The following is a 26,633-nucleotide window of genomic DNA, read 5'->3' on the forward strand; positions in this document are numbered from 1 at the left end:
AGCGCCTCTCCCTTTGTTGCTCCTGCTCCCACTTCCCGCCCCCTCTCACTGTTCTGTCTTCCCCTTCATCTATCTAGAGATCCCGCTTTTCTCCATCTCCTTTTCTCCCCCTGCTGCCTTTGCAGTTGATTCTTTTACTTTTTTTTCTTAATTTTTTTTTCAACTTTTATTTTTATTTTTGGGACAGAGAGAGAGAGAGCATGAACGGGGGAGGGGCAGAGAGAGAGGGAGACACAGAATCGGAAACAGGCTCCAGGCTCGGAGCCATCAGCCCAGAGCCCGACGCGGGGCTCGAGCTCACGGACCGCGAGATCGTGACCTGGCTGAAGTCGGACGCTTAACCGACTGCGCCACCCAGGCGCCCCTCTTTTACTTTTTAAGTCTGCCACCCCCTCACGCGTCCTCCGCTTTGCCAGTTGTTCGTGGTTCTCCCTCACTTTTCTCTTTCATTTTTCTGGAATTCTCTCACTGGGTCTGTCTCTCCTGATTCCTCTCACCCAGGAATGGGATGGAGTCAGATGCCCGCCTCCTGGAAGGAGCACATTCTCCAGGGGCGAGGCGTTTGGGATGGAAGAACGCTGGTGTCACTAGGCAGGCCCAGGTCACCTCTCCCAGCGCGGGGTCGGGGGAAGATGTGACTGGGGGAGAGGGAGCCTGAGGAGCGATCAGAGGGGCGGTGTTCTAGAAGCGGGGGGAGACCTGAAGAATCCCAGGACCCGGAAGAGCACGCGGCCTCTCCGCAGGGGCCGAGAAAGGGAGGCTGTGGGGCGCCAAGGAAATAAATCCACCTCGCGGGAGGGGGCTTTAGGCGCCTGGGGCGGGCGGCAGACTTCGAAGAGGGTTCCAGCAGGACACGGACGGGAAAGCCGGCGTCTGCGCGGACCGAGCACGGCAGTGCTGAGGGAAGGGACCAGCCTCGCTGCGATTTTAAACCTAAAGGGACGCGTCCCCGGCCTCCCAAAGCGACGTCTGAATTTACTTGGGGTGCAGGGGCGGGTGTAGGGATTTCACGGCCCCTAAAGACGCCCAGACCGTGGCAACAGAGGAGAGGACCCTACGAACAGCGGGTTTAAACTGGAAAGACGGAAACTCACGCAGCGTAACAGGACCTTTAACCCGCGCCACCCGCTTCCAGGTCTACAGAAACCTGCGCGCTCTCAGTGAAGAGGCCGGGGAGGGGGCGGGGCCTGGGCATGGTGCGAGCGTTAGGGGGCGGGGCGTGAGGAGGCGAGGCTAACGCAGGTATCGTGAGAGGGCGGGACGAAGCCGACGAGGGGGCGGGGCCCCGGGGCGGAGAGCGGAAAGGCGAGGCCTACGCCGGAATTGCGAGAGGGTGGGGCGATGTGGGGGCGGAGCCTCTAGTGAAGCGCTTTCGTTCCGGGGGCGGGGCCTGGGCTTTGCGTCCTCGGGTTCTCTCTTCTAGCTGGTCTGTTTTCTGGGTTTGGAAACGTTTGAGTGTCTTCTGTGGAGCGGCGTTGCCTCCTATCTCAAGTTAATGTTTTAAACAGTTTTAGGGTAAAAGTTTAAAGTTGTGGGGGACACTTATGTTGGAAATTAAGATGCTTTTGTTTTGGGGGGCGGCTGGCTGCCATAGTAGGTTGAGCCTCTGACTTGATTTCCACTCCGGTCGTGATCCAGGGTGGTAGGACCGAACCCTGAGCCCTGTCTGTGCTGAAAGTGGAAACTGCTTGAGATTCTCTCTCGCCCTCTGCCCCTCTCTGTCCCCTATTTGTGTTCTCTTTCTCTTTAAAATAAAGCTTTCCTTTTCACAGTTGAAAATGGTTCAACAATTATAAATTATAACAAGACAATTTAGAACGATTTTTTAAAAGTTACTAGTTTTTTCTCGTTTTTTTTTAAAGTTAATGTTCATTTTATTTTTATTTTATTTTTTTTTTTGAGACAGGGAGAGACAGAGCATGAACGGGGGAGGGTCAGAGAGAGAGGGAGACACAGAATCGGAAGCAGGCTCCAGGCTCTGAGCCATCAGCCCAGAGCCTGACGCGGGGCTCGAGCTCACGGACCGCGAGATCGTGACCTGGCTGAAGTCGGACACTTAACCGACTGCGCCACCCAGGCGCCCCTAATGTTCATTTTAAACCAGTGGTTGGTAACCCAAATTATCGTATGCCTTTAGCCACGCCTCATATCCCAGGTCTGGTCCCTATGAAATCTTCAGAACTGAGCTCAGTGCTGATTTTGGCCTCCTGGGTGAACGGGGAATAGAAAAAGCAATGCCATTTTGTTGGGTGTCAGTACAGAATTGCCTATTCTCAAGTGAGAGAAAGTTTCTTTTGCCTTATCAGAGAAATAAGCTGATGAGAATAAGCTTTTTCCCCCCTCTTTTTTTAAAGTGAAACCCCTGCAGATGTAGTTTATAATCTTCACTTAGTACATCAAGAATTAGTTAGTTCCAAGGGAGTGCACCATTTCATCACCCGGGTCACTCTCCAGCTCCCCCCCCCCCCAACAAATGCCCCACAATGCAGTACAACTAGATGTTGTGTTTATGTAGAATAGAATATTTTTTTGTTTTTTGGGTTTTTTTTAGAATAGAATACAATGTTTTAACAACACTTGTCCTATAACCACTCTTGCTGCTTTGTTCTGTTTTGGGAAAGGAAAAAAAGGGAAAAAAGACAAACAAACAAGAAAGCAACATAATCCGAACACTGTGCACACCAGCGGGTGCCTATCTTCCCTGGGCATTTTCAGTGGAATTTCTGCTGAACCCTGGCCCCCACCCCACCCCACTAGCAAGGAAAGAGGCAAAAGAAGAGGTTCGCACCTGTGCACAGGAGTGGAAAGAGAAACCACATACAAACTGGGCTACAAGTGGATTCTGGCACATTTTTAGATGAGACCTAAAAAAAAAAGTCATGCTGTGCACAGGAAGCAGGCAAAGGAGTTCTGAGGGAGGTAGTGCCTGTAGACATGGTCTCCCCAGGAGACAGATGGAAATCAAGCTTTTCTTTATGAAAGTGAAGGAAGGCCTATTATTTTCTCTTCTTTTTTTTTTACAGTTTTTTAAAAATTTTATTTAAGTAACCTCTACACCCCAACATGGGGCTCAGACTCAGGACCCCGAGATCAAGTCTCATCCTCCTCCAACTGAGCCAGATGGGTGCCCCACGACCCGAGAAGGAAAGCTGTATGTGAATTCTGATTCAGACTGGATCAGAATGTAGAGAGTACATACAAATATGAACGAACTGAGTATTACCTTAAAACTCTGTGTGTGCAGATATGGGAAGGTCCTCGTGTAACCCCACAGTGAGGGCGAGGATTTAGTGAATCTAAACTAGCAAACACAGACTGAATTGTTCAAGACATAGTCTTTTTTTTTTTTTTAAGTTTATTTTTTTATTTTGAGAGAGAGCAGGGGAGGGGCAGAGAGAGAGAGAGAGAGAGAGAGAGAGAGAATCCCAAGCAGGCTCTGCACTGTCAGTGTGGAACCCGATGAGGGGCTCAAACTCACGAAACTGTGAGATCATGACCTGAGCTGAAACCAAGAGTCGGACCCTTAACTGACTGAGCCACCCAGGCGCTCCAAAATCCATTTCTTTTCAAACTCTACACCCAGTGTGGGGCTTGAACTCATGACCCTGAGATCAAGGGTCATGCTCTTCCAACTGAGCCAGCCAGGCACCCCTCTCATTTTTTATAGTAGCTGCCCCAATAGGTGCGAGGTAGTATCTCATGGCAGGATATATATTTAAGTGCTTATGTATTTGAGAGAGAGAGAGCATGTGCAGGGGAGGGGCAGAGATATGGAGAGGAAAAGAGAGAGAACCCCAAGCAGGCTCCATGCTGTCACTGCAGAGCCCAACATGGGGCTTGAGCTCACGAAGCTTGAGATCATGCCCTGAACCGAAATCAAGAGTTGGCCACAACCAACTGAGCCACTCAGGTGCCCCTAGGGTATCTTTAAAGAGTTTGGGAGACAGTTGGGAAATATGACAAGATAAACTCCAACTGAATATTAGGATATTTAGAAGATCAAATATTGTGTATTCAGTGGTGATCCTAGCTAGAGGAGTGAATTTGGATTCCCATGTCCTTTACTTGAGGAAATATATCCATGGTGGGATTTTCACCATTTCTACGATAGCAGAGGAGGAGAGTGGGAGAGAATAACCCGAGTCTTTTTTATGTTTATGAATAAAAAAAAAACAGAATAAAAAGAGGGGGGGTGGACAATCCCTCAATCACATAGAACAATTAAAACATATCCCTATTGGTAACTGCTAGATTTGAGAATCCAAAAAATTTGAATGAATTTCAATAGACAATATACTCATCCCTGTGTCAAAAAAATAAGAAAGAAAGAAAGAAAGAAAGAAAGAAAGAAAGAAAGAAAGAAAGAAAGAAAGAAAGAAAAAAAACTCTATGCAGAACTCTATGCCCAACAGGAGACTCAAACTCACAGCCCCAAGTTATGAGATCAAGAGTCCCATGCTCCACTGACTGAGCCAGCCAGGCGCCCCTTAAATGTTTCCTAAATCAGCACGACTGCACATAAACTTTGTTTAAGCCAAAAGCCTGATTTATGGCGCACCAAGCATACATTTTACATCTGCTTTGTAAATGAGTGGCCTAAAGCAAAACCATCTCATCCTTAACACCAATGCTTCTTCTACTTCTTGCATTTCTTGGCGTTAAAACTCGTCATTCCTGCCTATATGCTAATCTAGAGTCTTTGGGCTTTCATAAGATGTACAAAAAAGTATATAATCCTGTAAAAACTGTTCATTGTCTACAGCACTGTCTTCCCTGTGAAGATTGTTGGTTTGGGCCAGCTGGCCTAAATTGGGCTGGAATAAAACTTTCTTTCTTATAGAGATTTTTTTTTTTTAATTCTAAATGTTTATTTAGAGAGAGGGAGAGGGAGAGAGAGAATCCCAAACAGGCTCTGTGCTGGCAGCATGGAACCCGATGCAAGGCTCAATCTCATGGCCTTGACATCATGAGCTGAGCTGAAATCAAGAGTCGGTTGCTTAATGGACTGAGCCACACAGGAGCCCCTCTTCTAGACTCTAAAAGGTTTATTCATTTTGCATCAATACCACAAACTCTCAAAACTATAGGATATTTTGTAATAAGACAGATAATGTTTATCCTCTTTCAAATAATGGTATCTGGAAAACTGTACTTTCAGATTTTTAAAAATTGAACACCTAAGTAATAATTGCTATTTATTTTGATAACTAGTTTTTGTATATGAAAAGGTAAGAAAATTCCGGTTCAGACTTCTGGTATTTATTTAATGAAAAAAATCTCTGGAGGAAATAAGTTAGCTGCAGATTTACATATTAAAAGCTCACTGGACATATCAATCCTACAAGTCCAATTCAAGACTTTTGAAAAAGATACAGCGTAAGCCCAAAAAAGGGCAGAAATGAGATTTATATTGAATATAATGAAAAGTAGAATAAAACTAATGTCTTATCAAAATTGATACAGCAGGTAAATCTTTTAAAATATTGACTAAAGATAGGCACATGAACAATACTAATTAAACTATATTTATTAGTATTAGTACTTATGAATACTAATTACAGTAAGACTATTGATAAGAGATTTTCAAAACCTGTAGGAATTACTGTGAACAACTTTATCTTTACTAATTTGAGAACTGAGAAGAATAGTTTCCATGCAGATAGATCATTAAAATGGAATTAAGAATTAGAAATCAAAAAAGCATCCATAACTTGAAAACTTTGAAATATTCAACAGGACTCTGATCACCTTCCAGGAAACTTTCCCACTTTTTCAAGGTATTTATTCACAGTTCTCCCCACTTACAGACAAAATTTTTTCAGAACAGAAGAAAACATATTAAAAAAAATGTAGTATTGCTAGTATATCCCTCATCTTAGGATATCAAAGAGAAAGCAGTTTGACTTCTGGAATGCGGTGCAAAATGAATCATTAGAATATGCACTATGACTAAAAAGGTTTTACTCTAGTAATGCCTGCATTTTAATATACTGTGGTACTATACACCCGATGATGTGATTACGTCTCCATTATGCTAGTAACTTCAGAAAAGCACTTTAAACATTTAAACACTATTATATTTAAACTATAAATGTGTGCTCAGTACATAACATGAGGAGGAAAGTTAATCTGATCTATAGTATCCATCTACAATGAATACAGAACTTTGACAGCCAAATGCCAGAAGCGCTTCTGTTATGATCAGGAGTAAAGAATTGAGAACTGAACCCTGTATATCACCACTTCTACTCAAGATTATACTGGAATTTCGGGCACCCGGATGGCTCAGTCAGTTGAGTGACTCTTGATCTCAGCTCATGTCTTGATCTCAGGGTCATGAGTTCAAGACCTGCACTGGGCTCACTGTTGGGCATGAAGCCTACTTAAAAAAAAAAAAAAAAAAAAAGAATATACTGGAATTTGTAGCCATTTATAGCCAGTTGGTCAGAAGTACAAGAGGCCCAGGACTTGTGATTGGCATCTGAAGTGGGGGCAGTGTTGTGAGACTGAGTCGTTAATCTCTGTGGTCTGTGGAAATTCCCAGTTGGCTTCAGAACTGAATTAATTGTAAGACACCCAGTTGGTGTCCAGAGAGCTGGAGAATTGGTTGGTGTAGGGAAAACCTCACACGTTTGGTCTCAGAAGTGCTGTGTGAAACAGCTCACCTTATTGCTGATAATTAAAACGATCTTATGTGTGTTGGTTGCTAAATATACATGAAGAGAGGCACCTGGTTGGCTCAGTGGTAGAGCATGCAACTTGAACTCAGGGTGGTGAGTTCAAGCCCCATGTTGGGCACGGAGATTACTTAAAAAAAATAATGAACAAATGAACAAACATGAAGAGAGGAATAGACAGAAATGGTACCAAGGGATTTTCTGATGGTTTGTTCATTTGTCTTCATGAATTTTAATGTTTTTGTTTATCTACTTATTTATTTTGAGAGAAACAGAGACTGTAAGGGGTAGAGAGGCAGAGAGAGAGGGACAGAGAATCCCAAGCAGACTCCGTGCTGCCAGCTGCAGAGCCCGACGTGGGGCTCGAACCCACAAACTGCAAAATCATGACCTGAGCCAAAACCAAGAGTTGGTCGCTTAACCAAGTGAGCCACTCAGGTGCCCCATGAATTTTAATTTTTATGTGGAGCAACCAATGGGCCCTTTAGGAGTGGAAGACTGGGTGCTACAAGGAACTCTTGAAACACAGGCTCCAGCCACAAAAACTCCATAAACCCACTTACCAACCTGTACGTCCTTTGCACCCTTTTATCTGCATCTGTGCCTAGAAATAGGCAGGAGGGCCCCCCAATGCCCAAACCCATTCTCCTCATAGCAGTTCTGAGGAAGAACGTGATGAGGCAAAGGGGAGGGGTGAGAGAGCCAAATTCCCTAAGAGGCTGTTTCAGAGGGAAGAAAAATATCTTAATGTATTTACGGTCAACTGATGTGCAAACAAGGATGCCAACAACCCACAATGGGGAAACGAATAGTCTCTTCAAGAAACGGTGCCGGGAAAATTGGATGTCCATCCCTATGCAGAAGTTGAAAGTGGACTTTTATCTCACATCACACTTAAAAATCAACTAAAAAATGTGTCAGCAACTTAAGTGTAAAACCTGAAACCTAGAAGAAAACGGGAAAGTTTCTTGACATTGGCCTATGGAATGATTTTTTAGTTTGAGCCCAACAGCATGGGGAGGCAGGATGGAACAAAGCTAAAATGGGCAAGCGTGACCACATCAAACTACAAGGGACAAACTTCTTTCTGCACAGCAGAAGAAGCCATCAAGAGTGAAAAGACAATCTATGCAATGGGAGAAAATATTTGCAAACTATGTATCTGAAAGGATGTCAATATTCAAAATATATACGGAACTCAACATACCAAGGGAAACTTCCTCAACTCAATAAAGAACAGCTACAAAATTACCGTACAGCAAACATCAATCTTAAGGGTGAAAGAGTGAATAGTTCTCCCACAGACTGGAGATAAGGGGGTCCTCTGTTCCCACTGCTAGTCAACGTACTGTAAGTTAGAGCCAATGAAATAAGGAAAGAAAAGTGATGTAGACCAGAAAGGAAGGTTTAATAATGTACCCATCAACAGAAGGTATTGCAGTTGCAGTAAGATGAATGCCTTCCCCATGCCTCTCACCCCCCACCAAAAGGATAGCCCTCATCCCTATAACCCGTGAGGGTTACATTCTATGTCAAAAGAGAGTTTGCAAAAAGAGTTTGTCCTTGTGCCCTAGTTAAGGATCCTGAGATGCAAGATGATCCTAGATGACCTGGCAAACATGATATAATCAGGAGGGTGTGATAAGAAGGATATAAGTGGAGTTGGAGACAGAGAAGTCGTTGCTCTGATAGAAGCAGGATGGGGACAGATGTTAAGATGCTACCTTAGAGGAAGTGGGCTATGAGGCAAGGCAATTAAGCAGTCTCCAGAACTTGGAAAGTGCAAGGAAACAAATTCCTCCCTGGAATATCAAGGCGGCTAACAGTGCTGTGGATCCATTCTAGACACCTTATGTTGAGAAGTAAAAGAGAATAAATTTTATTGTTTTAATTCACTTAGTTTGGGGTAACTTTTTACAGCCACATTAGGAAGCTAGCAAAATGGTGTACACAGAAAAGCCCAAAGAGGGACTCCTGGGTGGCTCAGTCGGTTAGGCGTCTGACTTGGGCTCAGGTCATGATCTGGCGGTTTGTGAGTTCGAGTCCCACATCAGGCTCTGTGCTGACAGCTCAGAGCCTGAAGCCTGCTTCAGATTCTGTGTCTCCCTCTCTCTCTCTGCCCCTCCCCTGGTCATGCTCTGTCTTTGTCTCAAAAATGAACAAACATTAAAAAAAAAAAAAAAAAAAAAAAAAAGCCCAGAGAAGCTACAAATCTCTAAAGTGAGATTAGTAAATTCTTTTTTTTTAAGTTTATTTATTTACTTTTTTAGTAATTTCTACACCCAAAGTGGGGCTCAAACTCATGCCCTGGAGATCAAGAGTTGCATGCTCTTTAACTGAGCCAGCCAGGCGCCCTGTAAGATTAGTAAATTCTAGATATTCAAGATTGACATTAAAAAAATCTATATTACTTCAATGCAGTAGCAGTTAACACATGGAAACTGAAATTAAAAATACAATTATATGTACAATTGCTCAAAAAGGAAAAAGTACAAACAAATGTTAATCTAACAAAAACATTAACAGGATTTTGATGCTAAAATCTATAAAAGTTTACACAAATAGAGACCTACCACAGCCATTTACTGGAAGATACAACATAGAAATGATGTCAAACGATTACAAATTGATAGACAGGTTAATGTAATTTCTATCAAGGTATTTTCTACAATACAAACAAGATTATTCTAAAATTTATAAAGAAAGGCAAAGGAACTAGAATAGCTAGAGCATCTGAAAAAGAATAAAGTGGTCAGAATCATTCATGCAAGATTTCTAATATAGTAAAAAGTAATCAAAACTACATTGTATTCGTGGAGTGAGACACAAATAAATCAATGGAAAAGAACAGAGAACCCAGAAATGGCCCCACACAAGTACTTCCAATTGAGCTTGGACAAAGGTACCAAGGAAACTAAATGAAGAGAATTAAAAAAAAAACAAAACAACTCCACAAAAACTTCATACCTGTACGAATATTAGCTCAAAAATGATCATAGCTTTAAATGTGAAATGTAAAACAATAATACTTTAAACCAGAAGAGATTCCATAGAACATTATCCTCAGTATCCATATACCTTTGCTCTATCTCTGTGTTATCTATCTTCCCATCTGGAGTTTTAACACATTTTGACTTTATTCTGTGGTATTTTGAAAAAAACAATTATCCTGTGGTGTGTACTATTTCGGTATCTCACTTTAGAGAACTTGAGATTTCATTATTTTACTCCTCATAGAAACTCTCTGAGGGCACCTGGGTGGCTCAGTCTGTTGAGCATCCGACTTCGGCTCAGGTCACGGTCTTGCAGTCCGTGGGTTCGAGCCCCGCGTCGGGCTCCGTGCTGACAGCTCAGTGCCTGGAACCTACTTCAGATTCCGTGTCTCCCTTTCACTCTGCCCCTCCCCCGCTCACGCTCTGTCATCAAAGACATCAAAGGCAGGATGTTTGACAAAAAGCCCTCTCAGATTCATTACATTTGTAAGGCTGCTCTCCGGTGTGGGCCCTGTGATGTTTTGTAGTTTTGACCCATGGGTAGAAGCCTTAGCATGCACATTACATTAATGTGGTTTTATCAGAGATGTAGATCCCGATGTCTAGTGAGTTGCGAAGCCTGTGTAAGTCCTCTGCCGCACACGTTACATTTATGTGATTTCTCTTCAGCGTGGGCTCTCTGATGCCGACTCATGCTTGAACTTCAAATCAAATGCGTTGTCACACTCCCTACGTTCGTCAGATTACTCCCCGGTATGAATTCTCTGATGGCTTACAAGGCTTGAATTCTGAGTGAAGACCTTGCCACAATGACTACATTTATAAGGTTTCTCTCCAGTATGGATCATCTGGTGTCTAGTGAGGTTGGAGCGTTGAATGAACGATCTGCCACACTGATCACACTGGTAAGGTTTCTCTCCAGTATGAATTCTCCGATGACTAGGCAGGCTTGAACTCTGACTGAAGACCTTGCCGCATTCATTACATTTGTAAGGTTTCTCTCTAGTATGGATCACCTGATGGTAAGTAAGGCTCGACAGCATAGTAAAGGCTCTGCCACACTCATGGCACTGGTAAGGCTTCTCTCCAGAATGAGTCCTGCGATGCCGCGCAAGGTGTGAATCGTAACTGAAGACCTTCCCGCATTCGTCACACTTGTAATGTTTCTCTCCCGTGTGGATTATTTGATGTCTAGTGAGATGTGAGCTCTGATTAAAGGCTTTGCCACACTCGTTACATTTGTAGGGTTTCACACCGGTATGGATTACCTGGTGGTTAGTGAGCTGTGAGCCGTAGGTAAAGGCTTTGCCACATTCGTTGCACTTGTAAGGCTTCTCTCCCGTGTGAATTCTTCGGTGACTCACCAGGCCTGAGCTCTGACTGAAGACCTTGCCACACTCATTACACTTGTAAGGCTTCTCTCCCGTATGGATCACCTGATGGCTCGTAAGACCTGAACACTCACTGAAGGCCCTGCCACACTCATTGCAGTGGTAAGGTTTCTCTCCGGTGTGAATTCTGTGATGACGTACGAGGTGCGAGTTGCGACTGAAGACCTTCCCACATATGTCACATTTATACGGTTTCTCTCCTGTCTGGATTGCCTGACGTCTAGTGGGGTGTAGACCGGGATTCACTGCTTTGTCACACTCCTCACGTGTGTAAGGTTCTTCCCTGATGCGCGCTTTCTGGTCTTGTGTGAGTAATGAAGAACGCAAGGGATCATCCCCACGTTCATTAGAGACGTTGGTCGGGACTCTTGGAAGAATTGTGTGAAGTAGTGAAACTGAGGCACTATCGTTGACAGACCTCGCCACTTGGTGACATTCGTAAACTTTCCCTTCAGTCTGAAGTATCTGCACGCCAGCCAGACGTGACTGAAAGCTTAGTCCAGACCTGTTTTCAATCGGCTCATTTCCTGCGTCTCTTCTACCAGTCAGGTTTTTGTTAAGGGTCACGAGCACACCTTCGTAATTTCTTTCACCGTCTCTCCGCTGACACTCAGAGTCGTGAAAACTTTTCTGGATTTCTCTGAAGCCACAATCTTCGGCGTCACGGCTTTCGTGTCTTTCCAATATAACTGTCTGCAATACTTCCCCTGTATTACTGTTTTCTTTTGGTGGTAGTTCCTTGATCACACATTTGGGAGAGAGAGCTACGAGATATAAAGAACCATAGGTTTCCAATTAATTACAGAAAAATCTCATATTGAAAAACATATTACACCAAAAGTAGTACATATATTGATCAGTTATGAAATGTTGCAACCATGACTTTCAATTTTTAGGAACACAAAAGGTACAGGATTCTTTAATATAAAAGGGTAATTACATGTAATTCAAATTGATTTTAAAGCCTACTTTAAATAGTCAATGTTGGGGCACCTGGGTGGCCTAGTTGGTTAAGTGTCCGACTTCAGCTCAGGTCATGATCTTGCAGACCGTGGGTTTGAGCACCGCATCGGGCTCTGCGATGACAGCTCAGAGCCCGGAGCCTGCTTCGGACTCTGTGTCTTCCTCTCTCTTTGCCCCTCCCCCGACTCATGCTCTGTCTCTCTCCATCTCTCAAAAATGAACAAAAACTAAAAAAAAAATTAAATAATCAATGGCAAAAAAAAAAAAAAATCACAGTATGCAAACTTACGTTAGCCCTGAAAAGAGGGGGATTTTCTCATCATGTTCTGAAATGGCACACCATTACCCGCCAATTTTTCACAGAAAGTATATGGTTGTTTCACATTTGAAGAGATAAAAGTACTGTCCATATTTACTGCATCTTTATTGGGCACTAATTCTAAAGCACAGCATGATATACTCTAATGGTAAATAATCCAGAACTTATCTAATGAGTAATCTAAATTTTTTTTAATATTTATTTATTTTTGAGAGATGAGAGAGACAGAGCATGAGCGGGGAGGGGCAGAGAGAGAAAGAGACACAGAATCCAAAGCAGGCTCCAGGCTCCGAGCTGTCAGCACAGAGCCTGACATGGGGCTCAAACCCACGAACAGTGAGATCATGACCTGAGCCGAAGTCGGATGCTTAACCGACTGAGCCACCGAGGCGCGCTATCCAAATAAATGGCAATTTAGAATTGGAAAACTATAGTAGCACTGGGGAAATGAGGGAGAATTTAATCAATGTTATAAAAATATTTTTCTGAATACCAGTCATGTAACTATATCCCCTCAGAATGGCCATTTTTAAATTTTTTTTTTTTTCCACGTTTATTTATTTTTGGGACAGAGAGAGACAGAGCATGAACGGGGGAGGGGCAGAGAGAGAGGGAGACACAGAATCAGAAACAGGCTCCAGGCTCTGAGACATCAGCCCAGAGCCCGACGCGGGGCTCGAACTCACAGACCGGGAGATCGTGACCTGGCTGAAGTCGGACGCTTAACCGACTGCGCCACCCAGGCGCCCCAGAATGGCCATTTTTAACAAGCAGTATAAGTCGGCTATGCTGCACTGTGCATACCAAAAAATCATCATCTGTAAGTCATAACGACAGTTAATAAAACATTCTAGTAACCTAGAGTAAAAGCAGGACTGAAATAATAAGCAACCACAATGATACAAAATTATAGTTTGTGGAATTCTCAACAAATCTCTCTTGAGAGAAAAAAAAAAAAAAAAAAGCAAGGGCTTCTATTCCAGAACCAGCATACAATATGAAAACTGGAATTTATGTTAAGACCACTGAGTTTTGAAGTATCCAGTCAGGGAAATACTTAACATAATTGGGAAAAGAAGTCAGAAATCACAATTATGATTTTTTTTTTAAGTTATCTCTATGCCCAACAGGGAGTTCAAACTCACATCGAGATCAAGAGTCACATGCTCTACTGACTGCACCAGGCAGGCACCCCATAAATCACAATTATGAGTTTTGGCCTGCACTTATGTAACAGCTAATCAATTCCCTATCTATGTAGTATTCTTTAATTTTTTAGTTCACTGGCCATAAAGTATATGTAATAATGAGTTTGTGCGTGAAAATCTTATTAACGAAGGCCAGATCAAACAATGTTTGGACAGAATTGTAGAATAAAAACATACAAAATATAGTGCAGGCTGCATGGCACCCCAATATGATGGGGTTGGAGGTGGGGTCTTTGGCAGGTAACCAGGTCATGAGGGTGCAGGGTCGCGAATGGGATTAGGGCCGTTACAAGAAGAGATATGAGAGCTTGCTGCCTTCCTCTTTCCATCATGCAAGGACACGGCAAGAAGGCAGTGCTCTAAACCAGAAGAAGGCTCATCAGGAACTGAACTGACTAGCACCAAGATCTTGGACTTGCCAGACTCCAGAACTGTGAGAAATAAATTTCTATTAGTTAAGCCATCTGGTTTTGGTACTTGCTATGGCAGGCTGAGCCAAGGCACAGACAAAAGACCATCTCATCAAAATCATGACAGAAGGTTGCCGTATCTTACAAAAGTCAAGGAATTTCTGAGACTTTACTATAAAACACGGAATAGCTTTACGAATCAAAACCACAATGAGATACCACCCTACACCTGTCAGAATGGCTAACATTAACAACTCAGGCAACAACAGATGTTGGTGAGGATGCGGAGAAAGAGGATCTCTTTTGCATTGTTGGTGGCAATGCAAGCTGGTGCAGCCACTCTGGAAAACAGTATGGTGGTTCCTCATAAAATTAAAAATAGAACTACCCTACGACCCAGCAATTGCACTACTAGGCATTTATCCACAGGATACAGATGTGCTGTTTCGAAGGGACACATGCACCCCCATGTTTATAGCAGCACTATCAACAATAGCCAAAGCATGGAAAGAGCCCAAATGTCCATCGATCGATGAATGGATAAAGAAGATGTGGTGTATGTATACACACACACACACACACACACACACACACACACACACACACGCACACAATGGAGTATTACTCAACAATCAAAAAGAATGAAATCTTGCCATTTGCAACTACGTGGATGGAACTGGAGGGTATTAAGCTAAGTGAAATTAGTCAGAGAAAGACAAAAATCATATGCCTTCACTCATAGGAAGACTTTAAGAGACAAAACAGGGGCGCCTGGGTGGCTCAGTCGGTTAAGCGTCCGACTTCAGCTCAGGTCACGATCTCACGGTCCGTGAGTTCGGCCCCGCGTCGGGCTCTGGGCTGATGGCTCAGAGCCTGGAGCCTGCTTCCGATTCTGTGTCTCCCTCTCTCTCTGACCCTCCCCGTTCATGCTCTGTCTCTCTCTGTCTCAAAAATAAATAAACATTAAAAAAAAATTTTTTTTTTAAATAAAAAAAAAAAGAGACAAAACAGATGAACCTAAGGGAAGGGAAACAAAAATAATATAAAAACAGGGAGGGGGACAAAACAGAAGAGACTCATAAATATGGAGAACAAACTGAGGGTTACGGGAGGGGCTGTGGGAGAGGGGATGGGATAAATGGGTAAGGGGCATTAAGGAATGTACTCCTGAAATCATTGTTTCACTATATGCTAACTAATCTGGATGTAAATTTTAAAAAATTAAAAATAAAATTAAAAAAAATAAAACATGGAATATCTTAAGCCTTCTAATAGCGCTGACATGGCTAAAAGCCTTGAAGTACATCACCACCACTTTTTAAACAGGGACAGTAGGCACATGGGGTTTGTGTTTCTAACCCTTATTCATAGAGAAAGTAAGTATGAGAAACAGGATTTGACCTGGGCCTGCGGGTTCAGACAAAGTGTGCTCATGCATAAACGCCTGCAAATCACAGTCAAGATCAGGAGCTTCGACATAAACACGTTGAGGGAGACACCAGAGCTGTGTTGTACTAACAGTGTTACCTAGCCACCCTGAGTACCCTGTCACCCCCGCAATAAGGATTTCTGTAGTGTCCTGAAACAGCGATACAGTGGATAAGCAGGGATCTTTCTTAACGTGGTAAGTAGTGTGGCTGGTGAGGGGGGCCTGCGGGAATCAGGGTGTTCAAGTTCTACACAATTCATAAGCTAGTAAGGAACGGTGTGGTCCATCCAGATCGAGGTACCGTGTGAGGGAAGGCCAGAAAGAAGGAAGGTCAGGAGCGGAGGGCAGGAGGTAATGAGCACATGAGAGAAGCGATGGTATTTGCCAATCCACGGAGGGGTAAGTGTACCAGGGCAGTCAGAATTCCAACCTTGGGAAAAAAGAAGGGACTGACGTGGCAAACACCATCATGCTGTCCCACGATGGAATTATAGGAATTAACTGTAGGAATTATAGTGTGGGTGTGTGGCCAAAATGTAAGACGGGGAACAGGGAGGGAGTGTGGAGTCCAGGCAAGAAGCCATGCTTAGAAAACAGAGTAGGATGGGTGGCTGCTGAGGGGGGAGGCATAGGGGACATGGGGTAAGGTTGGTAAAAGGGGACAAAATTTCAGCCACGTGGTGAACAAGGTCCGCAGAGCTAACGTACCACATGGTGACTACAGTCGGTAATATCGTATAATTGAAATTTGCTAAGAGAATAGAACTTAAGTGTCCTCACCAAAAAATTTTTAAAAAAGTAAGTATGTGACGTAACATGTGTTAATTAACTTGATTATGGAAATCCTTTCACAATGTATATGTATGTCAAATCACTACAGGGTACCCTTTCAATATATTACAATTTTCTTTGCCAGTTATACCTCAGTAGAGCTAAAAAACAAAAAATTCATCCTCTGACTGCCTCCTCTGAATACTTACAGAACAGTTTACACGAGGATCTCGGTCTCTTGTAAGAACCAGTGAATCAACAGCACAGGGGGAGAAAAAAAAGGAATTGGGTATTTTAAGCTTTTCATAAGGTTTTACGCATACTTAAGTTCTGGCAGCATGCCTGATTAAGTGTGCAAATCATCTGACAAAAGTGTAAGTGCGAAGTCCAGATGCCACGTCCTGAGGCTTTTCGTATCTGAGGCAACAGGGCTTCAATCTCAGCAAGTAAGACAGGGGCTCCAAGGGGGAGAATGCAGACACACAAGGGCAGATCTCCACTTCTGGAGGGAAATTTTCCTCACCCAAGGAGACCAGGTTCCTGTAGTTCTCCAGCATCACGTCCCTGTACAAGGCCCTCTGAGCGGGGTCCAGGCACTCCCACTCCTCCTGAGAGAACTCTATGGCCACATCCCTGAAGGTCAACCATCCCTGAAATGAGAACACATTTCACCAAGGAGCTATGGGGAGAGTTATCTGCACACAAAACAGGAAGACGAGAAATGTGTAAGGATCAATTCAGATGAAGTAGGTTTTCTTACAGATCTATGTAAGGTATTTCTGAGCAAGTTATGTGTCCCCAATTTTGGCTTATTACACATTCCCATAAGAGGTTAGGATGGCCTCTAAATCAATATGGCTTTTTTCATTTTTGTGGACAATATAAGAAATATAAAAACAGAAAATCAGGGGTGCCCATTGGGAGCATGCGACTCTTGATCTTGGGGTTGTGAGTTTGAGCCCCACGTTGGGTGCAGAGATTACTAAAAAAAAATAATAATAATATTATTAATAGTAATAAACTTAAAAAAAAATAGGGCACCTGGGTGGCTCAGTTGGTTAAACACCCGGCTTCAGCTCAGGTCATGATCTTGTAGTTCAGGAGTTTGAACCCCACGTCGGGCTATGTGCTGACAGCTCAGAGCCTGGAGCCTCCTTTGGATTCTGTGTCTCCCTCTCTGTTCCTCCCCCATTTGTGCCCTTCCTCCCTCTCTCTCTCTCTCTCTCAAAAATAAAGATTAAAAATTTTTTTTTTAAAAAATAGAAAATCGATACAAGGTTATCTAGAAGTGTTATCCATCATGTTGTGATATCAATGTCACAATGAGTGATATTCAATATCTAGATGAGCAAAGGCATGAGTGTTATCTTCAGAGAAGACAATACCCATGATGGCTTTAGAGGAAGGCCACGGTGAGTAAAGGCTCTTGAAGACTTCCCACGTGCTAGCCATCATGCTAAATGCTTTCCACGCACTAACTCCCATTGACATCGACATCACTCATCATAGACAGACCTGTTCCCATCTTACCGAAGAGACAACTGTGTCACACACATTCCCCGAAGCCTGCCCAAGGTCAAATGCTCTAAGAAATGGCAGAAAAAGCTCCAGAACCCAGATATTTAGGCTTTGGAACTGAACCTAAACAACGAAACATATACCCCAGATAGCATGAAAAGAATGTTGAGAGGGGGATTCCTGAAACAATTAGAGACAAGTTTAAGGCTAACAGCATGGTCATTGTATCTGTGCACGCACACGCACATGCACACAAATGTCACTCTTGTGCTATTTAACTCATTAATGTGATAGTGTAGAAAACATGTAAAGCCATGCAAATACTTAAGATTTAACTTCAAAAATTCATAAACTTATTTATGAAGTAATGATAATGTCTGTAAATACCACAGGCTTGTGCGTCCCTGCACACGCACACGTGCGCGCGCGCGCGCACACACACACACACACACACTCAAATTTACTGAAGTAAGAGGAGTCGAATCTCCACGACACAAAGGGCCCTCCTCATAGGCTCCGGTCCCTGGGTCACAATGAGCTGGAATCTAAGTGCAGAGGAAAGGGACGGGGGTGGGGGGAAGGCGTGGGGGAGTGTGGACAAACACTTCAGACTCAGACAAGGTTGGCAAGTCCAAGAAGGGCCTTGCAGGAATGAGAGACAGGAAATCGACCCAGGATACGACTTCACCTGACAGACGGCCATTCCCGACTCCTTTCCTTTGCTCTTCCTCCCTTTCCAGGATTCTTCCTCAGGCAGGATCAGGCTTGGGAATTCAATCCTAAGTGTCAAGAAAACGCAGCTTAATGCTTTGACTCAGTCTGGGTCCTTCCCGTCCTGCAGCCTCACACGGGAAGGCCTCTCCGTGTGAAAACACGGGGGGTGCCCCGGGACAGTGGACTCCTCCAGAGGCCAGCAAGTGACCTTCCCACCCTTCTTCTTCAGAACCGGCTCCCGCCCTGGTGAAGCCCCCCCCCCCCCCGCACACGGCATCAGTGGGGACCTGGGCGGGACCTGACCCTCCCCTGCAGGTCACAGGCCCACCCCGATCATACCCCACGGAGAGTGGGGGCCCCCTCACCTCTCCCTGGGTCAGAGGCTGATGTCAGCCTCAGACATGCAGCACCACAGCCTTGGTGCTCAGCGCTGGAGACACATCAGAAACCCCCCAGGCACTTTAACCAGGACTGAGATCAGGCCCTGTCTCCCCTTGGCCATTTGAAGGGACTCTTTGGGAGGGTGTCCGAGAGGCTCCGCTGAGAAGGACCCAGGGGAGGGAGCTTGTTTGCCACCCGCCTCTGAGGGGCCACACAGTTCTGGGCAGAGGGATAGGCCCCAGGAGGCCCTCAGGCAGGAGCAAGCCTGGCCCCAGGAGAGGGAAAGAGGCCTGCATGGCAGCAGTGGGGTGAGGAGACCAGCAGGGGAGGAGGACAGACAGGGGCCTGGGGAGGCAGATCCGGAAGGGCGTGTCTTCCAACATTTGCCCCCCATGTCTTGAAAGAAACGATATGTTCCTCCTCTCATTTGAAGCAAACATCAGATTTTTTTCATCATACACAAATATTTACAAATAATGTAGTATTTCATATTTAGAATTATGCCAAGCTGTTCACTAAGCCCCAGGAAGCAGAGGGTTGCCCTTAACCAAAATGTGGAGGGTGCAGGGGGAGGGTGACTGGGGGAGGTCGAGTCAGTTCTGGACAAGTTAAGATGGATGTGCCCCAGACGTCCTAGCAGAGATGCCGAGGCAGCTGGACACGGGACGGAGTCCAGGGCAGAAGTCTGGTGGAAGTGGAAACCAAGAGGCATGCAGGTGGTGCTGAGAACCAGGAGATGAAGTGATAAGGAAAGGCAGGGGTGTAGCCAGAGAGAAGAGGTTCAAGGACTCAGCTGCGGGGTGCCCCACACTCGGAGACCAGGGAGTTCAGCAGACACCAGCAGGGAAGCTAAGAGGTGACCAGTGATCGGGGAAACCAACAGGTAAATAGGGTAGTAAAGCTTAGCGAGAGGTCCTCAAACTAAGAAAAAAAGGGTGTCGAGGAAGAGGGAGTGGTCACATGTGCCACCTGCCCCTGACAGGAAAAGCAAAATAAAGACAGGACATTCAATCCTGGACTGAGAAATGGGGTCGCTGTGGCTCTGAAAGACAAAGTCTCAGGGGCACGGTAGCTGTTGAAAGCTTGACCAGATGGGGTTCACGAGACGAGTGGAGACCAGATTTGAAGACAGTGGAAGCAGGCTTTTAGGGTCTTGTGTCCTGAAAGGGAGCACGGGGTGGGATGCGCATTAAGGAGGCCACTTGTTGTGCTGAGCACTGGGTGTCATATGTAGGTGATGAATCACTGCATTCTGCTCCTGAAACTAATATTACGCTGTATGTTAACAAACTAGAATTTAAGTAAAAACTTGAAACATGAAAAAAAAAAATGAAAGGGAGTAAGGAAGAGAAGGGCTTACCAGAGGGGAAATTAGTTAATAGAGAACGTTTTGTTATTTAAAACAATTTTTTTAAGTTTATTTGAAGGGAGGGAGGGAGGGGCTGGGAGAGAGGGAGAGAAAGAGAAGCCCAAGAAGGTTCTGTACGGTCAGCACAGACCCCAATGTGGGGCTCGAGATCACGACCTAAGCCGAAGTTGGACGCTTAACCGACTGAGCCACCCAGACACCCTGAGAATGTTTGGGTTTAAAGATTCAATGAGACAGTAAATAAAAAGTTTTGGGGGGGAGGCGTGCACGTGTGTGTGGAAGATGGGTGAAACCACCATCTGCGAGTGCTGACTGAAATTATTTCCTGACGCGTACAAACTCAAGATGGAGTGGAGGAAGGATCCCATCCGGTCCTGAGGCGGTGGGCGGGGCTGGCGACCCGGGAACAGTCTGGCTCAGCAACACACAAAACGACGGCGGTGCAACCTCTCGCATGGCCTTCATTTGGGGGCACTGAAATGCGCAGGGGTATTGTTTGCCCTTGGAACAGTCTTCATCCTGAGGGACAGAGCAGCTGACCAGGTGCAGGGGAGGCACAGAAAGCCAAATCCAGCGCGCCTGGCTGGCTCAGTCAGTAGAACATGCGAATCTTGATCTTGGTTGGGGTCGTGAGTTCGAGTCTCACATTGGGTGTCGAGATTAAAGAAAAAAAGAGTCAAGAGTCCTTCACTCAGACCACTCTCCTACCTGTCAACAGATGTCTACAAGGACGCATGAGCCCCCATGAGATCCCAATATCTTCTTAAACATTCAAAATTCTCACTTAGATCTTCCAAAATGCATCTGAATCCTTCTTGACTTGCAACACAGAATAATCCAGAAGGTTCTCTGAGACCTTCCCTCCAAATCCTCTGTGTCAGACGATGATTCTTGCACAGACTCCACACAGGTTACTGTGTGGAACAGATGCTGGGGGGCACCTCCCAGATTCCCCCCAACCCCTAGGACCGAGGCACCATCCAGCTGCGGCCAGAGCTCCCTGTGGCTCGAACAACATCACAGGGGAACGTGCCTCTGCCTAATCCCTCTCCTTTCGTGTCTCCTCAAGTGTCATCAAGTTTCCCAATTAAACCTCAGCATCTGGGTCCGGGGGAACCTGGGCCACGACAACGGCTCCCCAAACGGACCCATGCAGCCCCACAACCACCCACAAACCACTTCTAGGCGCTCCCGCAGGAACCGAGACACCCTTTCCCAACAGGTCCACACACCCCTCACCCCACAGCCATGCCTGGGACATGCGCACACATGTTCACTGGGCCATCTGGGGCCCACACTTGCTTCCGCTTCCCTCCCGCACACCCCTCTCGCCTCACTTCCATTTTCCCCATCTTCCCACCTCTCCTCCACATGCGCCTGAGCAAACTGGGCCAAGAGGCACGGGCACCACACCAGTAATGGACACGAGTGCAGAGTGAAGGACACCGGGTCTTCAGTATGGACACCAACGAGGTGGCCCTGCCAGGGAACACTTGGGAGCAAGTGGGGACAACAGGGAGTCCAGTTGAAAAACAGTCAAAGGTTGGCCGGATCCAGTGCGGTGGGACGCGAGAGACAGAGAGGCCCCAGATCTCTTCCCAGAGGCCACCAGGTCTCCCCTCCCCACTCACAGCAAGTTGCAAGAACCTCTAGCTCTTCGTGGTGCCTATTTTATGTCCCCTGAGGCTCCTGACCTCGTCCTCACCCTTCCCAAAGGGAAACTGAGACTCTTGACTCTGAGCAGATAACTGCTGGAAGCCAAGCCCCTGCCCAGGATGCAGCCGGTCCCTGGTGACATGCACAGCCTGGGCCACCTGGGAGCTGGTGAAGGGCAGTGACGCAGCAGGTGAACACGTGGGGACCCCTGGTCTGTAGGGCCTTCCAGGCCCCGGTACGTCCTTCTGCTCTTGAGTAAATAAGCAGCCACAGGAGATTTCGATCCATTAACTGAAATTCCCAGAACAAATACTGGCATGAGCATCACCACCTGCCCGGCCTCCTTGGTCTTCCCTGAGGACTACTCAGCTCTACCACAGGCCCGGCAGCTCAACCCAAGCCCAAAGTGAGGTGCAGCCGCCAGCCTGGGAAGGAGGGACTTCGTGCTCCCTCTAGCTGAGACAAAACAGGAAAGACTCAATGGAGATGATTCAACCTGCATAACACAACAGATGGCTGGGGAAGGGCACTTGAAGTGTCGGGCTGGAGAGCCTGGAGAGACATCTCTGAGCCTAAACCTGAAGGAGAAAGGGCCAGAGCTGACATGGTTTAGGGACATCAGGTCAGAGCAGGGATGAGGACCTGTGACAGAAAAGGCTGGTGTTTGGGAACAGAGAAAAGGTGATCGTGACTGGGGCACAGCGAACTGTGAGGAGAGGGTAAGGTCCCAGGACGAGGCTGGAGACACTGGCAGGGCCTGACGATTCAGGCTGTGCAGCCACAGTGAGTCTGTATTCTGTCCCGGTGACGATGGAGCCAGCATAGGGTTCAATGCCAGGGAGGGACATACTCTGCCGAGAGAGTCACCCCTGCTGCAGAGAGATGGTCTGTGACTCAGAGTCTGTGTCTCTGCCTCCATCCTAGTGTTCTGTGTTTCATTTTTGGAGGACGGGGACCCACTTGCAATTCTACTGACATCTGGGCACTCTGTCCAAGAACTGCCACACGAGATATGCATTGTATTCTGCCAATGAATTCAGGGCTCAGCGTTGCTCAAATTCAGTGTCTGTCTAGTCCGTCATCTCCATGTTGAGCTGGGCTCACTGAGGCCCACAAGGGAGTCATTTCACCAAGTTATCCTGAGAAGGTCTGCGTTGAGTAAGCAAAACTGGGTACAACTGAATTCTGATAGGGTGGCCTGAAGGGCCCAGTGGGCAGAGTTTGCCCACATCACTCTTCTCTCTTAAAAATTCCAGGACCATCTTTCACATGTCTGGGCTAAGGAAACTTCCATTTCTTCTCTTTTCCTTTATTTTTTTTCTTTTTAAATAATCTCTAAGCCCAGTGTTAGGCTTGAACTCATGACCCTGAGATCAAGAGTCGCACGCTAGGAGCACTTAGGTGGTTCAGTTGGTTAAGTGTCTGACTTCAACTCAGGTCATGATCTCTACGTTTGTAAGTTCAAGCCCTGTGTCGGGGCTCTGTGCTGACAGCTCTGAGCCTGGAACCTGCTTCTGTGTCTCCCTCTCTCTCTGCCCCTCGCCTGCTCGTGCTGTCTCTTTTGGTCTCTCAAAAATGAATAAAAACACTTAAAAAAAATTAAAAAGAATTACATGCTCTACCAAATGAGCCAGCCAGGTGCCCTTAGGAAACTTTTATCTCAAGGTATAATCGCCGTGTGCTCAGGCACTAAACTCCCCTTATCCAGAACATCACACTAAAACATTTACAAAATTCAGAACTTTGAACACATAATGAATTGCTGCTGTAAACACTGCAAGGCAGCCACCTATAGAAACAAGACACGAATTTCCTCATCAGGAACAGATGGGCTCTGTTAGGTGACATTTCCAAGTAAATCAGCCCATTCTTCAATATTTGCAAAAAGCAGGCAAGAGGAACTTGAGGGGAATATCTATTCGGTAGCTCATGGCCCACTGTTTCAAAAGATCACATAAAAGGTAAGAAAACTGAATATTAAAGTGACAGCTTAAACCAGGTTTCGACTTACATAAGAGATTACCGACATGTTTACGAAGTACACACTAGAACAGTCTAAAATTATACTAGATACTGGGGCGCCTGGGTGGCACAGTCGGTTAAGCGTCCGACTTCAGCCAGGTCACGATCTCGTGGTCTGTGAGTTCGAGCCCCACATCAGGCTCTGGGCTGATGGCTCAGAGCCTGGAGCCTGTTTCCGATTCTGTGTCTCCCTCTCTCTCTGCCTCTCCCCCGTTCATGCTCTGTCTCTCTCTGTCCCAAAAATAAATAAACGTTGAAAAAAAAAATTTAAAATTATACTAGATACTAAAGGAAGTTCTCAATATACATGACAAAGAGAGAGCTTACAGACCTGTCTGAACCAAACACAATGAACTTAAAAAAGAAAAGTTAAAAAAACATTTTTTTTAAACAATGAAGTATGAGACCAAAATTTTTAAAAATGGCAAGGTCATGCTTAGAAAAGAATGCCAGAAACTGTTTATAGGATGCCTTCAAAGCTCACTTCAGAAGTTAATTATTTATAGGAAAGTATAAAGATGTATTTCAAGCTTCAAAAAGGAAAATGATGTAAATATAAGCGAATCAGGAAGAAAAAAGTAAAATCCATTACAAAGAAGCAACAGTTTTCAGTTTTCGTGTTCCATAAAAAGGCAGCGTGTGATGAGGGCCGTTTCTTGCCCCACTTCTATCCTTGGAGCCCAGGCAAAGGGAAGAGGGTGACCCATGACTGAGTGAAGTCTCTGCCTTCCTGGCTGAACAGGGATTGCAAATAGAAAGTATATTCTGAAGCAAATAATTATAAGATGCACAGGCTTTTTAGAAAGGAGTTTTGCAATCCTCACCCTTATCTGCATAATTTATTCTAATTTTAAGTGTATTATATTATAAAGCCATACGTAACGTAACATACTTCATTACCCATATCCAACCAATTCACCATTCATCTGGATTACTTTGCTCACTACTGTCTTTCCTTCTCTCAATATTTATCTCTCCCCCAACCCCTTTTCTTTTTTTTTTTTTTTGGTTTGCTTTTCCATTTTCCCCTTGGGTTTCTGCTCATTCTGTTCCCCTCTCCTGTCCCGCCGTTTCTCCCCTCTGGGTTTCTTCTTGCACACTTGTTCTGACCCATTATGTAACCTGTCCCCCTTCTTGCTGCTTTCTCCCCAATCTTTCTGATTGTCCCCAATCTTCATGCATTTCTCTTTCCTCCCCAGCTCCCATCTGCTCTCCCAGTTAAGTGTGCTCTTTCCCTGCTGCTCTCCCTCCTCTGCTCTCCTCCCATTGGCCCCTTCTTTCCTCTCAGCACCACATCGAGCAGGCTGCCAGGACTCCAACTCTTTCAACCTCTCCCTCGGCTCCAAGTGAAGTGCCTTCCGCTTTGTTACCCACGCTCCTGTTGCCCGTCACGGGCCCCTCTCGACATTTTGCTCCTCCTCATCCCTCTGGAGATTTCCTTTTTACTCGAAATTTCTCAACCTTCTTTTCTCCCACTGCTGCTACTTTGCCATCTGCTTCTGGTTCTCTCTCATTCATTTTTCTGTAATTCTCTCGGTAGGTCTTGTGAAAATAAATAAGGAAACCTCCTTTAAAGTGGAGTAGGGAAACCCTGAAGTGGGAGCTCTCTGGCAAGTACCACTCCCTGTAGCCTGCTTAACCGGCAGGAAGAACGAACAGAAGAATTACTTTAACAAGGGAGGTCCTTTTTCACACGGGAATTTCATCTCCTGCTTGTAAGAAAATAAAGGAAGATCCCTTCCTGCCCCACCAACAGACGCACTGACCACCACTTGCAGCCACTGAAAAACCGCCACAACCTTCAACTCTTGTTCTTCTCCAATGAACTTCCGTTTAAAACTCCCCCCGGGGGCGCCTGGGTGGAAGCCTCCGACTCCTTGATTTCAGCTCAGGTCATGATCTCGCAGTTCCTAAGTGTGAGCCCTTCATCAGGCTCTGTGCTGACAACACGGAGCCCGCTTGGGATTCTCGGTCTCCCTCCTCTGCTCGTCCCCTGCTCGTGCTCTCGCGCACGCGCTCTCTCTTTAAAAAAATAAATAAAAAACAAAAAACCCTCCCCAATTTCCTCCTAAAAATAAGAGCTGACCTTCCCTTTCTCTCCCAACTTGCCAATAATTCACCACTCCATGCATGTCCCGAACTGCAATTCCTCTGCTTCTTCCAGAATAAAATCATTTTGCTGGTAAAATAACTGACTTTTGTTTTTAAGATGGGCAGTCCCTCTCCTCCGGATTCCTCTCACCCAGATAGTGGGGTGTAACAGGATGCCCACCTCCCACAAAAACACATTATCCAGCGCCGGGTGCACGGTCTGTCTCAAGACAGGCCCTTTCTAGTCCTCCCCAGCACAAGGTGAGGCCTGGGGAACTAAGAGTAGCCGGCTGAGAAAGACGCGAGGTGAGAGGAAGTGAGCCTGCCTCCGGAGAGGGCTGAGCTCTCCAGAATCTCAGGACGCAGGTAAGCACCAGCCTCTCCCGAGGGGGCGGCCCGGCGCTGCCCTCTAGGGGCAGAGAGCAGCGAACATCCACCTCGCGAATTCCAAACAAAGGCCTCCCACGGAGACGTCTGAATTTACTCGGACTGGAGGAGGTGGTGCGGAGATTTTAGCGGCTCCCAGACCCCGGGGACAGAGGAGGGGAGACTGCGAGGCGCAGGTTTAAACAAGAAAGACGAAACTCACACTCCACAGACTGGCCACCGCTCCACGAAACCCGCTTCCGGGTCTGCAGGCAACCGCGCGCGCGCAAAGGGAAGAGGCGGGGCCTGTGCGGGGCGCAGAGCGAAGCCCGGCTGGCGTAAGGTCGGCGAGAGA

The 26,633-nt window shown here is 45.8% G+C and overlaps 1 protein-coding gene across 1 annotated transcript; it reads right to left on the bottom strand.

Annotated features, from left to right (window-relative positions):
* Positions 1-9,063: 9,063 nt before the first annotated feature.
* On the bottom strand, positions 9,064-26,633 carry LOC101090728 (zinc finger protein 665-like). Its single transcript, XM_019818583.3, has 4 exons — positions 26,502-26,633; positions 18,368-18,458; positions 16,685-16,811; positions 9,064-11,825 (listed from the first exon to the last, which is right to left on the bottom strand). The coding sequence occupies exons 2-4, from the start codon at positions 18,380-18,382 to the stop codon at positions 10,414-10,416; spliced, it is 1,554 nt and encodes a 517-aa protein (XP_019674142.1). The 5' UTR covers positions 18,383-18,458; positions 26,502-26,633; the 3' UTR covers positions 9,064-10,413.

This window comes from Felis catus, chromosome E2, assembly GCF_018350175.1.
Source record: "Felis catus isolate Fca126 chromosome E2, F.catus_Fca126_mat1.0, whole genome shotgun sequence".
NCBI lineage: Eukaryota > Metazoa > Chordata > Mammalia > Carnivora > Felidae > Felis > Felis catus.

Excerpts from the sequence above, each read along its gene's own strand:
- LOC101090728 (XM_019818583.3), bottom strand. Across the intron at positions 11,826-16,684 it reads CAGGAACCTGGTCTCCTTGG|CTCTCTCTCCCAAATGTGTG; the intron begins GTGAGGAAAATT and ends TATATCTCGTAG.